We start from the raw sequence: 14,071 nt of genomic DNA, 5'->3' as shown, positions 1-14,071 counted from the left end.
TCTTGCTTCAAGGCAAATTTATCCAGAACTATCCCTTCTAAAGGATCATCGCAATCTAGTTTTCAAGGGAACTATCGACAGACAGTATGTACCAACTAAGACACATTGCACCCTCCTTATGGTGCCAGCATACCCATGATCCTGGCAATAAAAATGCAAATCAGCAAAGGTTCCTAGTCTCTGATAATGAATCATCAGCACGCTGGTCTAGACAGTCCTGAGCATGGAGGTGTATCGGCTACAGAAACTCCTTGCTTAGACTAAGGGACAGTTGAAGGCTGTAGGAGTTTAAGACACCCACGTACCTGAGCAGACTGGGAAACAGCCTCGTCCAGAGCCAGGGCCCGCTGGCGCACCTCCTCTTTAATTTGGGCATACATGTTTTCTGCTTTCTGGTATTTTTCTTCCACCATTTCACCCTCTTCAGGGTTTAACTCCTTTAGTTGAGGGCCTATCTTTAGCAGTTTATCAATATGAGGTTTGTGTTCAGCAATGGATTCCCTTAGTTGCTATATAAAAAAATATGGATTAAAATAAGTATTTTTTATCAGTTTACTTGATTAAATACTTTGATCAAAGGTCATACCAACTCTGAAACAAATGAACTGAATTACTAAATACCAGTAAGTCCCAGAATTTCATCATTTATGGAGAGGAAATAAAAACACCTAACTCTTGGACTCTAACACTACCTGATTCTCTTCAGTATTAAAAGCCAGTTCAAATATCCCCTCATCCAGGAAGCCCAGGCCACATCCTCTATCTTACCCTCCAATTCATATTTATCCCACCATCTCCTATACTCATAAATGCTTCAATGTACCAATTGTAATCTTCATGGTTCAATATCTGTTTTCCTACGAGACTGAGAGACACTAAGCAGAACAAGCTACAAATAGCAACCTTTCTTCTAGTAACCCAACCAGTCCCTCACTTTATTGCTGGCTACTTCAGGTTTCCATCCTTCTACTTACAGGAATACAGAGATAGGAATAAGTAAAAGCCATAAACCAAATAAAATAAACATTAAAAAAGTATCTTTTTAAAGTGGTCATAGTCATAGCACTTGTTGACACGTCTAACAAATTTCCCTTTCATCTTACCTACAATGCAACAAATGCTCTCTGCCGTTCCTTCCTGGGTCTCACTCCAGGAGGGGTCTAACCAAATGAAAAGAGCCACCCAACCACACCCATGTCTGACAACACCCCACTGTCACTGGGAGGATGTTCAATTCCCTTCATAGTTACTTAGCTCTTTGTTTACTTCTGAAATACCCAAGCTCTTGGTATCTCCATAAACACACTCTTTACTTGAGTCATACTAAAGGACAAACAAAATAATTCAGATATCTATTTTTATTGTGCAAAGAAATTCTAACTGATTAAGAATTTCATAATATAGAACCTGAATAAATTGTGGAGCCCATGTTTAGTTCTGTAATTAAATAAAACCTGGCATGCTCCTTACCCTCATTTCCTCTTGCTGTTGCCTGAGCTGCTCATGATCAATGGCTGGAGGAGGTAACTGTGCTATCAGTGCCCGAGTTTCCTCAATCCAGGGGCTGAGCTCTTCGTAAGTCTCCCAAAACTGGTTCACCAAAACCTGTGCCCGCTCTAGGCGGGCATAACGCTCCGAATTGAGCAGACTAATGGCTTCGTATTGCTGTATTAGAGACTCCGTCTTTTCCTATGAACAATAAAAAGAGTAGATCTATATATGTTAAAAAGTCTAAAGGAATAAATACTAAAATGTTTAAAAAATATGAACTAACCTATTAAGACTGCAAGTGATTTTTATTTTCTTTATCCTTACTGGAATTTAAAAATTTTCCTATCACACATGTATGTATTATTTGTATAATTTTTTAAACATGAAAGTTGTTTCAAATACAGTAAAACATTGTAAGCACAACACAGCAAAATCAAACTTTCAGTGAATAACCTTTTACAACTTTGGATATAACATTATTATAACAATCAGTTATAAGACTGTTTAAGACCGAACACCTCAGGGGCTATGATGGCGTTTCCCCATCAAGTTTCACTTGTCTTTTTTTCCTCTGATAAAAAAGTCTCCATGAACAGTATGGAGGGTCCTCAAAAAATTAAAAGATGGAACTGTCTTATGACCCAGCAATGACACTCCTGTGGATTTATCTGAAGAAGCCCAAAACACTAATTTGAAAGTATATATGTACCCCTATGTTCACTGTAACATTATGTACAATAGCCAAGACATGGAACCAGCCCAAGTGCCCACCAATCAATAAGTGGATAAAAAAAGCTGTCAAACATATATACAATGGAATATTACTCAGTCATAAAAAGGAACGAAATCTTACCATTTGCAACAGCATGGATGGACCTAGAGGGTATTATGCTAAGCGAAATAAGTCAGAGAAAGACAAACACCAAATGGTTTCACTTATATGTGCAATCAAGAGAACAATATAAATAAGCAAACAATATAGAAACAGACTCAGATTCAGAAAATAGACTGATGGCTGTCAGAGGGGAGGGCGTTTGGGGGACTAGATGAAAAAGGTGAAAGGACTGAGAAGCACAGATTGTTTGTTACAAAATAGTTATGGGAATATAAAATACAGCATAGAAAATACATAATACTGTAATAACTATGTATGGTGCCAGGTGGGTTCTGAAAATACTGAGGGGAAAGCATATGATTATCTAACCACTATACTGTACACCTGAAGCTAAAACAAAATAATATTGAATGTAAAAAGTAATGGGAAAAAAAGTCTCTGTTAACCTGGCATTTATGCTCTATATGTTTAGGATGAGTAGTGCAAGTCAACTTAGAAATATTTCTAAGAAAATAATGGTTACCTGTACACTTTACCTGAAAAACAAAACTAGTGTATACACTGACTCTTGGCCAAGCTTTTAGAAATGGATATAATCTTTTAGAAGGACCTGAAGAAAAAATGAGTATCTGCATGATTCTGAAAAAATCTATATAGCTTGAAAGATAAAGCAAAGTCACTCATTCTGGACTGAAGATAAGTGGAAATTTCTCTGTTTAAAGAAGATGGGTTTGCAATACACTTCACATTATATATACAGTGTGGCTGTTTAGACACTTGTGAACACAGGGTTAGAAGTCTGAATTCCCCAGAACATCCAGCAGTCTTTAATACCATTATTAGTAATGGAGGAAAGAAAACTATTAACTTCAACTCCTTAAACTGTAACCTCACAGCTGTACTTCTAATTCACCGTAATCAAGACAAGAATAATATGGTGAATAAATGCAATTCACCTGTAATACAGCCTTTTGCTCCTCTCCACATGTGCCAAAGATTTCACCCCGATGACTGAAGAGTTCATCCATTGAATCTTTGTGTCGAATGATATCAATGGAGAAAGCCTTTGAGGAAAGTAAACTACAGTTAAGTCAAGAAATGAAAGGATCCCAAGCCTGTGTCAGTGAAAAGTCAAACAAGCCTATAAAAAATTCTTTGCTTTAATAAAGCCACATCAAAACTTGTTATCAAGTTTGACACTTTGCCTATTCACACATCTGCAACATTTATCTTTAAATAGCTTACAAAAAATATCTTCCCTCATGAAAATCATCAGAAAATTATTACCCTTTCTTGGACTAATGAGCCTATTTCTTCCCTTTTCACAAAGTAAGAAAGCTCTTCCTCATCCTAACCAACTATAAAATGAGTCTCTATCCACCACCATGACCTAACATCATTCCGTTTGACTTGGAGTAGCAGTCAGAAACTCTCTCCTAGTCACTCTAAGCTGAGGTGATTATACTAGCTCAGGACACAGTGGACACACCAGTGTTACACTTACCTTCTGTACTTGCAGCTGAGCTGTGGTCTGGTCCTGTTCCAGGCGAATTGGACCCAGGGCCATCAGTTTCCGTTTTGTTTCAGCAACCCAAGCCAGTTCTGCATCAGCGGCTTGCTCATACTAACAGACATTGAAAAAAAGTGAACACATTATATATAGCCGGGTCTTCCTTCTTAGAATTCATATAAAAATGCAGACAATTTAGAATTGCTTATACATCAACAAATATGAGTTGATCCTATTTCATCTTCTTTAAAAAGAAGTTATAGAATCCAGTTAGTGGTCCTACACATACAAACAACAATGGAAATTGACACTCTTAAAGAAATATACTTCTAATCTGTTTTAATAAGGCTGTGCTTTTTCTGCCAGTCCTTCTTTCTACCCATACACTGAACAATAGTTTTAGTCATGTTTAAATATAAACACGGCAGCAGACAGCTAAGTCAAGTTAACTTTGAAGTACTCACTCAGCTGAAGAAGCATAAGACCAAAGAAGATTTAACAGTTATAAAGTAACAGAAAAACTAAGAACAAGTTCTACATGACTGTTGTTTGATCAGGGTCCTTCAATCTTTTATCTTTCCTCTTCAACTATATAAACCTAAACTAGTATTTACAGAGAAAAGAAAACTCCTAAGCGCGATAAACTTTATACTCAATTATCCGACCAAGATTAGAGATATCAATAAAGACATACTGGAATGCACTTGGAGTCAGAGCAAACTTCTGTGTGGTTCATAAAGCACTTATCACTATGAACTCAAGGAGTCATGTTATATTATTTTTTTATACCATGGCACATTAATAGGTGCATATCCCGCTGCAAAGAAAAGCAAAAACCTTTTCTCAAGAAAGCAGGAAGGAAAAAACATGGAGGGAAATATGACACCTGTGTTTACTGGGAGGGTTCTATTTTGGATGGCTCTGCTATTTTGGTTGGCATATTTGGTAGTAATTATAGTTCTTGGTCCCTTCCCCTCTTCCACCTAATGCTAAAACGGTTGACTATGTCAAACTAAGATTGTGATAAGCATTTGGACCTTTTGGGTCTAGATATTATCTACTCTCATCACCACCTGCCTCTTAGCAGGGCATTAGTTAAAGAGAGGGCTCACTGACACTTCCCCAGGTTCTCTGCTCAAAGGGGTCAAGTACTTAGGGTCAAACCAAAGCCATCCTCACATACCTTTACCCAATCACTTCTTGTCATTGAAATAATTTGTTGCATTGGATTTACCTTGATCTTGTTTTTCCTATTCCTGAGCCTATTATTTATGTGGATCATAGTTTTTTCTCTCGCATACACATCTCCACTGCCAAAAATATTAATGCAGAGGTGTTCATAAACATTACCTGTTGTGACCTCTGAATAGCAGCATCAATTTCATCCACTCTTTGTCCAACAGTGTCGCTGACAAGCTTGTACTGCTCATTGGCATCAGACACGAGTTTATCCAGCCCTTCTCTGGCTCTCCAGGGCACCAGCTCTAAGAGAGCACGGCTCACCTCATTCACTGTGTCCAACACCAGCCTGTGCTCCATGACCTCCTTCTTTAATTCCTAAGGAAGAAAAAAAAGTTTTCAGGCCAGACCCTGCTAAATTAAGCACATCAGCAGCTACAGTGGCTGGGAAGTAGTATTTCTGCCACACATCCCAGCAGGGCTTTGACCTCCTTCCTGTACTTATTTTTTTCTTGCCTTAGATTTAAAAAAAAAAAAAATCATTCCAAGCTTGACTTTAGCTTAGCTACTGTTTAGAACTGTCTGCAAACATTTTTGAAAGATTTTATTTATTTTTAGAGAGAGGGGAAGGGAGGGAGAAAGAAAAGGAACAAAACATCAATGTACAAGAGAAACACTGATCAGCTGCCTCTTGTATGCCTCCAAATGGGGGACCTGGCTGGCAACCCAGGCATGTGCCCTGACCGAAAATCGAATGGATGACCTTTTGGTTTGTAGGACAACGCCCAACCCACTGAGCCACACCAGTTAGGGCTGTGAGACTTCTTGAGCCAGAGACTGTCTCTGTGTAAAATAAATAGTGCTTCTTTTTTCTCCTTATTTCAACAGAAATGATAAACAGTGTTTTATCCTTAGGCATTTAACTCAATGAGTACCTACTTCTATGCATCCAGAACTGTACTAGATCCTGCAGGAGAGTCAAGTACTATTAACATGAAGTACTCTTTAGAGAATGAATCACAAAAGCAAATTCTAAAATGTTATACAAAGTTCCTAGGGATTTGAGACTCAATCTTTTTTCTTTTTCAGACCATAACAAGTGGTTTTATATTGGTCTGTCTTTATGTCAAATCTTACTGTCCATGGTAAACAAGAAAGGGGGCAGGCAGAAATTTTTGGTTTCAATTTAAGGTAGAGAGAGAGTTAGTGATGAAACTTAAGAATTTAAACTTCAGAATTCTAAGAGGAAAACTTTTTTCCTTCTACAGTATGAAATGACAGCTTACCTTCTGTCTTTGCTGAAACTGGGGTATTTGTTCCCCTGCGGGAGACTGTCCTCCACTGGCTGCCAGCTCCTCCTCCACCTCCCTCAGCCACCCGGTCAGTTCCTCGTAAGTAGACTGGAACTTGGTGGCCAGCTGCCGGGCTTGCTCTAAAGTTCGGAGAGCCTTGGAGCTAGTGACTGTGATATCTGCATAGCGAGTCTTTATTCCATCCAGTTTCTCTTGGATAAGCAAAACCTCTTCACCTATGGGAGACCGCTCACAATTATTCACATTTAAGAGAACATGGGGGAGTCCCCTTTTGGGAACAAATTAGTTCCTTAATCCCCCTTTCTTCAAATCAGAGCTTACATTTTATAGATGCTCTCACCCTAGGATAGTAATTTTACCTAGCATCCCATGCTGAGGGAGGAGGGAAATAAACCTTTTAATCAATAAAAGAAGTTACTTCTCAAATTATTAAGATCTGAGTTCAACGACAGGTGTTCTACATGTTCCCAGAACCTTTCAGTGAATGCTGGCTTTCAACATATTGGAGGGTAGGGGGAGTCATCATCGATAGCCAGATGTGAGACAACACAGTCTTAGTTTCAAAAGGTTTAACAGGAAATAGGACCTAGGCTGTTGGTGGGGGAGTGGGTGCCAGGGAGGTATGGTAACATAATCAGTGAATACTAGGCTTCTGTAACCAAAGAGAAGTGGCTAATGCAGGGTGCTTACTTCCTTGGATATGTGATTGTCTATGCATGTATAGAGGTGCTAAGAGATGCACTTTTCAAAGTACCTGTAGTTTGTTTTAGAAGAGCCTGACCGTTTTTAATAGCTTGATCTACGTTCTTCTTTCTATTAACAATTTCTTCATTTAAAGCCTGAAAGAAAAGAATACTATTAATCCTAAAACTGGCAAGACAAGGGGAAAGAAATGAGAGCTTTAAGTGATGAAATTTAAAGTAAGGAGATGAATAGCAGTTCAGTTTAAACATCAGATATTTGATTCCTTCATTATCTCTTTGGTTACATCTTTAATTACTCAAAATAATTAAATCAGATACTCACAGACAAACTTCCCTTTGTACTGGATGAGAAGTTTTAGGATTAAATACATTTTGCCAATTTACTGGTACTAAACCTGAACCCCAGAAAGGCAGAGTAGAATTCAGCAAAAATATCTATTATGTCCAAAACAAAGAAGACAGAAATTTCAAAAAGAAGAAAATCAGCAAGAAACAAGCAGATTTAAATCCTGGTTAAAAACTCTCAATACCTGAAATCAATGAAGTAGAAGAAAGTCAGATTACCAAAAATGACAACAAAAACTACCCTGCTTTGCCTGTTTTTACCATCCCAAAAGAAATCTCATAAAATAAAATTTAATGAATTTCATTTGATGAAATGAAAATGCAAATTAATCTAAGATGATGTAGAACCCCTGGAATGTGAGCATATACGTTCTAGAAATATGTAAAAAGTTATAGGTATATGATCAAACCCTGGGAACTATTTAGGCAACCTGGTTTTATGAAAGCTTCTGTTCAGATGGAAACTGAGTGATATATTACTTAGTAATGTAAAACCTGATTGGAATTGAGATGGCCCCTCACTACACTCTGGATCATCTTTGATTCAGTGTGTTAAGTACAAGCATTTCCAAGGACTCATCAGAAAATCAATTAGTTCTCAGCAATAAGTCTGTAAGTACGCACTTATGTATAAAGTTGAAATGTTAGGAATAAAAAAGAAATGAAGAGAGAAATGTGAACAAAATTATAAAATATAACCAGTAAGAATGGAAAACATGAATACCAGGTGGTCAGCATGCTGTTTCTGCAGGACATCCTGTCTGTAATCCTTTACGAACACTGAACTGAGCTTGTCCTCAACCTCAGCCAGCCAGTTGAGCACCTCCACCTCATCCTCCCCGAACAGTCTAGCATTAAACAGTGCTTGTTCAAGCAGGGCTGCTTTCCGACAGCACCGGTCTTGAATCTCACTGTATCGGGCCTGCAATGAGTCTAGCTTTTCTGAGAGCACACCCTGTTCTGCAGAGCATGTCAGGGAGGAGAGGGACTGCCCAATTTTGACTGCCTGGTGCACATCTGCTGCATGGCTTTCTATTTCCTCCTCCAGGGCCTGGAAATCCAGATGGAAAAAAATGAATAACAGAAACAAAATAAATGAAAAGTAAACATGAAACAATGAATAACAAGTGATGTAATAAATTAAATAATAATGCAAAAAGTTTACCTATAAAGGGCAAAAAGAACACAAGTATTTTTCTGATGGTAGTCTATTAGTCGATATTTATCAAAGATGAGACTACTCTAGTTAATAATTTGAGCATGCTTTAAACTTTAACCCCCCACCCCCCCAAACACATCTTCTAGCATGTTGCAGGCAGCTTTCTAATTTCCAGGATTTCGGATCCCAGTTCTTTGCTTTCATTTATCACAACTACTTCCTACCTTGTGCCGAATGATCTGCTGCTGTATTTTAGCAGTCTGAGTGCCAACAGGTTCTGAGTTAGCAAGCTTTTTCTCTGTGACAGATAAGAAGTCAGAAATAGGCTCAGCTGTCTCATGGAATTGTTTGGCCAGAACCAGGATATCTTCCAGCTGTTTTTGCCTACACAAATATACAAAAAAAGCTGTTAAGGCGAAAAGTCACATTAAGACCGATAACAGCCCTGGATGGTGTGGCTCAGTGAAGTGAGTGCCAGTCTGTGAACCAAAGAGTTGCTGGTTCGATTCCCAGCCTAGGGCCATGCCTGGGTTGCAGGCCAGGTCCCCACCAGGGGGTGTGGGAGAGGCAACCACACATTGGTGTTTCTCCTTCCCTTCCCCTCCCAAAAAATAAATAAAATCTTAAAAAAACAAAACCAAACCCCACAGACAATACTACTATATTCAGTGAAAGATCACTATCGACCAGGTACATTTTAAGTATCAACAGTAAACAGAACATACATATATAGCACTTTGCTGTTTTAGAGGTTTTCATGAGCATTATATTATTTTGATTTTGTTATAACTTTGCAGTGTAGGCAGAATAATCATCCCACGACTACAAAAGATAACTGACCCTAAAGGCCAAAAGACAGGTTTGTCCAAGGGGCCTGGTGAGCAGAAATAGTACAATGAGGATGAGAATTGGACCTTCTAATGCTCTTTCTCCTATGGAATGTAGCTTATGCATCACCTGAACATGAGACCAAAATAAAGTTTGAAGGAGTAGAAAAATCATCGGTCCTCATTTTTTTTTCTCTCTGTCATCTTCACTTGTGAATGAAGAGAAGAGAGCATTTGAAAAGAATAGGCAGACTATAAACTAGAATACCCTTTCCATCTCTCTAAATCCAGTAAGGCTTCTAGTAATTTCAAGCCCCAGGACATAAATTTGAATCCAGATTTAGGGCAAAAAAAATGACCTCAGACTAGAGCTAAATTTGCCAACACAAACAGCAGAACTATGGACTTTATAGCTTAATGTAACATCCATACTAAGCCTAGATTTCAAGTTCTCTATAGATTAAATACAGCAGATTACAAAGGGGAGAGGAAGCCTGAATGTTGGAGAGTCTAATAAGAAAAACAACCACAGACTTCTGGCCAAGATGGAGGCATAGGCAGACACGCTGTGCCTCCTCACACAACCAAAAGAAGGTCAGCAACAATTAAGAAACAAGATAACAATCAGATCTGACAGACAATTGAACTGTATGGAAGTTGGACAACCAAGGAGTTAAAATATACACATTCATCCAGACCGGTAGGAAGGGTGGAGTCCGGCAGCCCAATGGAGAGGGGTCGTGGCACAAAAAGTGGTGGCACCGGGTGTGTAAGGCATCCTGGGTGCAAGACTGCAGCGGGAGGACCCTGGGTGCACAGGTGACTGGCATACCCAGCAAGGTAGCGACTGTGAAGCAAGGCGCTGTGTGCAAGGTGCCTGGCTGTCCGGGCAGTCCCACATTCTCACGTAGATAAACCAGGCAAAATTGGGCAGTGAGACTGATCACACAACCCAGGGTCCCAGCGCCCAGAAACAGAACCTCGGGACACTGATTGGAAGCACTTGTGGGGGTTAAGGCGCAGGGAGAGACTCCCAGCCTCACAGGAAAGTGCATTGGAGAAACCCACGGGGTCCTAGAACGTGCACAAACCCACCCACATGGGAATTATCACCAGAAAGGCCCAGTTAGCTTGGGGGAAGTGGCGGAAGGGACGGAAATCTGAGGCAGAGAGAAGCAAGAGCCATTGTTCCCTCTTGGGCCCCACCCCCACATACAACGTCACAACCCAGCGACTGGGCTGCCCCGTCCTGGTGAAAACCTAAGGCTCTGCCCCTCATACCTAACAGGCTCGACCAGATCAACTCCCCCGGAAAAAGGCCCAAATGGAAGATCAGATCAAAGCTCCACAGTAAATACAACTAAGCGATGAAGAGATAACCAGCCTGCCTATCAGATGCACAGTTCAAAGAACTGGTGATCAGGATGCTCCCAGAATTGGTTGAATTTGGTCACAAATTAGATGAAAAAATGAAGGCTACGATAAATGAAATGAAGGAAAATGCACAGGAAACCAATAGTGATGGGAAGGAAACTGGGACTCAAATCAATAGAGTGGACCAGAAGGAAGGAAGAAACAACAAAACAGAAAAGAATGGAGAAACAAGAATTCAAAAAAATGAGGAGAGGCTTAGAAACCTCCAGGACATCTTTAAATATTCCAACATCCGAATTATAGGGGTACCAGAAGGGGAAGAGGAAGAGCAACAAGTGGAAAACTTATTTGAACAATAATAAAGCAGAAATTCCCCAACCTGGCAAAGGAAATAGACTTCCAGGAAGTCCAGGAGGCTCAGAGAGTCCCAAAGAAGCTGCACTCAAGGAAGCACACACCAAGGCACATCATAATTATATTAGCCAAGGTGAAAATAAAGGAGAGAATCCTAGAAGCAGCAAGAGATAAGAGGACAGTAACCTACAAAGGAGTTCCCATCAGACTGTCAGCTGATTTCTCAAAAGAGACCTTGCAGGAAAGAAGGGGCTGGAAAGAAGTATTCCAAGTCATGAAAGACAAGGACCTATATCCCAGATTACTCTATCCAGCAAAGCTTTCATTTAGAATGGAAGGGCAGATAAAGTGCTTCTCAGATAAGGTCAAGTTAAAGGAGTTCATCATCACCAAGCCCTTATTTTATGAAATGTTAATGGGACTTATCTAAGAAAAGAAGATAAAAAACATGTATAGTAAAATGACAGCAAACTCACAATTATGAACCACGCCTAAAACAAAAACAAAAACAAACTAAGCAATCAACTAGAACAGGAACAGAACCACAGAAATGGAGATCACATGGAGGGTTAGGAACAAGGGAGCAGGAGGAGGAGAGAGGGGGAAAAGATACACAGAGTAAGTAGCATGGACAAGAGGTAGAAAACAGACGGGGAGGGTAAGAATAGTATGGGAAATGTAGAAGGTAAAGAACTTACAACACATGGACATGAACTAAAGGGGAGGAATGTGGGTGGGAGAGGGTGTGCAGGGTGGAGGGGCGTGAAGGGAGGAGATGGGACAACTGTAATAGCATAATCAATAAAATATATTTAAGAAAAAGAAAAACAACCATAGAACACTATTAGTACACAGAATAATAAAGGTCTTGATGATTACTTTGAATCATTAAGAATAGACTATACCCTAGGTCACTTAAAAAGGCCCAGGGGTATAGGATGCACTTTACTTCAGCAAACCATTACTGAACAGCTACTTTGCGCCAGGCCCTATGGACAAACTAAAAAAAAAAAATGGTTCTTAGAGAGAGAGAAAAAGAAAGGGAGAGGGAGACAGGGAGGGACAGAGGGAAGGAGGGCAGGAGGGAGGGAGGGAGGGAATGAAGAGTAGGGGAGTAGGAGGGGGAGAGAGAGATTTGTTGTTCCACTCATTGATGCGTTCATTGGTTTCTTCTTGTCTGTGCCCTGACCAGAGATCAAACCTATAACCTTGGTGTATCAGGGCGATGTTCTAACCAACTAAGCTACCCAGCCAGGGCCTGGACAGACTTATTTTTATTAAGAAATGATCTAAATATAAAGATTTGCCATTTTAATTATCTGGAAATCCAATTATGTTTGAATATAAAGGAAAATATTTTTAGATGCCATTTTTAAGCGTCAATGTGAAGTACAGAATTTCCCTTTCTTAATTTTGTTATGCAAGCCTTCAAAATATATCTTTAATTAATACACCTAAACATATTATTTTAAAGATTAATATTAAAACAGAATTTCATTAAAATATTACCCCTAATTTCTATGCCTTTCTGACTTATCTCTAATTTTGGAATCTGAAAGTTTGAAGGACTCAATGTGTAGAGATCTTAGGGTAGACAAAGGGAATACTGTATTTTGCTGTGTATAATGCAAAATGTGCACTATTTTACCCATATTTTTGAGAAAAAAGGATGTGCCCTATGTATGGTTAGCACCTGAAACACCTTGTATTTGTTGTGTTTTGTGATTATTTGTTACATAAAACTTCTTGTACCATAATATGTTAAAAAATAAATGCTAAGATTCTTTTTTATGATACAAAAAACAAGTATCTAAATATAAATAAATAAATAAAAATTTTGAATCAAAAAAATCAAAACAAAAGATTTTTTTCCTGAGAGTTCGGGACAAAAATGTGGGTGTGCATTATACATGGCAAAATACGATAGCTAAAATAATTTAGAGGCAGCAAAATCTAGTATTAAAAATTTAAATGAAAGTCTTTAGAATATCTGTAACAAATGAAGCTGCTCTTGGCATTTTTCTTTAATGTAATGGCCTAGAAACTGTGTTAGGCTAGGAGGATGAACAGGGTAGGGTAAAAGAATGTAAGTCATAAAAAGATACATTAGAAACAAATCATGACTTTAACAGGCTTATGGACCGGGGAGGTAAGTACTACATAAAATAATGACCATAACACAAGGTATTGCTAAAAAGTTATGGCAGTTAGGAGGAAGGTGAGGTTATTCTATACTTGGGGAATAAAGACAAGCTTCATAGAAGAAGAGAAAATGGCCAAGAATATTTCATGGAAGATGCAATGCCATCAAGCAAAGACAGAATTAGTAAACTGACAGAAGATTTTGAAGAACAAAATATGATTTTCTTTTTTAATATATAAACTGAGAACAATAGTGGAAACTAAGAAAGGTAGGTTAAGGCCAAATAGTAGAAATCTTTGAATGTTGTCAGTTTAGATTTTATTTATAGGCAACAGGGAGTCATTAAAATGGTCTTCGAGCATGCAATGCAGCAAAGGCCTGAGGGCAAGTGGCAATTGAGTGATGAGTGATTACTTAGAAAGCTACCTCAGATGCACTACCTCACGTGAACTAGCCCAAGTGAGAACCTGTAAGTCATGAACTGAGGTACGTGAGTGGGGAGACACTGCAGAAGTACAGTGTACAGAATTTAGCATACTGGTAGATAGATGTGAGACACAAAGTTGGGGCGGGAGGGAAGGGCAACAATGGCATTGAGGTTTTAAGCCTAGGTAACTAGAAGGTTAATGGCAATATTATTGGAAATGGACAGGGAAAGAAGAAAAGCAGTGAAAACTAAGTTGAACTTTGCAACTCAGATAAGAAATAAGTAAGCCATGAGCAAGTGAGAGGAAAGAGACTGAAGAGGAAGTTATTTGAAGACTGCCATTGGCTACCTAGACAACTGAAGGACTATAATAATAAGTGATCAACTCTACTACTCCCATACTGATTTCT

General features: G+C 39.0%; 1 protein-coding gene across 23 annotated transcripts in view; it reads right to left on the bottom strand.

Moving 5' to 3' along the window:
• MACF1 (microtubule actin crosslinking factor 1) overlaps positions 1–14,071 on the bottom strand; it is a 325,507-nt gene that overhangs the window by 37,940 nt on the left and 273,496 nt on the right. For 16 of the 23 annotated variants that reach the window (XM_045859449.1, XM_045859456.1, XM_045859454.1 and 13 more), the window contains 9 exons: positions 8,761–8,920; positions 8,102–8,428; positions 7,083–7,167; positions 6,302–6,543; positions 5,187–5,393; positions 3,831–3,950; positions 3,283–3,390; positions 1,471–1,689; positions 306–509 (listed from right to left, as the gene is read on the bottom strand). In XM_045859449.1, the coding sequence (XP_045715405.1) occupies positions 306–509; positions 1,471–1,689; positions 3,283–3,390; positions 3,831–3,950; positions 5,187–5,393; positions 6,302–6,543; positions 7,083–7,167; positions 8,102–8,428; positions 8,761–8,920 (1,672 nt within the window). The remainder of the gene's footprint in view (positions 1–305; positions 510–1,470; positions 1,690–3,282; positions 3,391–3,830; positions 3,951–5,186; positions 5,394–6,301; positions 6,544–7,082; positions 7,168–8,101; positions 8,429–8,760; positions 8,921–14,071) is intronic. The other 7 variants (XM_045859460.1, XM_045859462.1, XM_045859461.1 and 4 more) reach the window with 1 other exon arrangement.

The sequence above is a fragment of the Phyllostomus hastatus genome, unplaced genomic scaffold, assembly GCF_019186645.2.
Source record: "Phyllostomus hastatus isolate PE091 unplaced genomic scaffold, TTU_PhHast_1.1 phas_scaffold_182, whole genome shotgun sequence".
Lineage (NCBI taxonomy): Eukaryota > Metazoa > Chordata > Mammalia > Chiroptera > Phyllostomidae > Phyllostomus > Phyllostomus hastatus.
The sequence above is the reverse complement of the archived record's forward strand: the minus strand, read 5'-3'. Positions and strand labels throughout refer to the sequence as shown.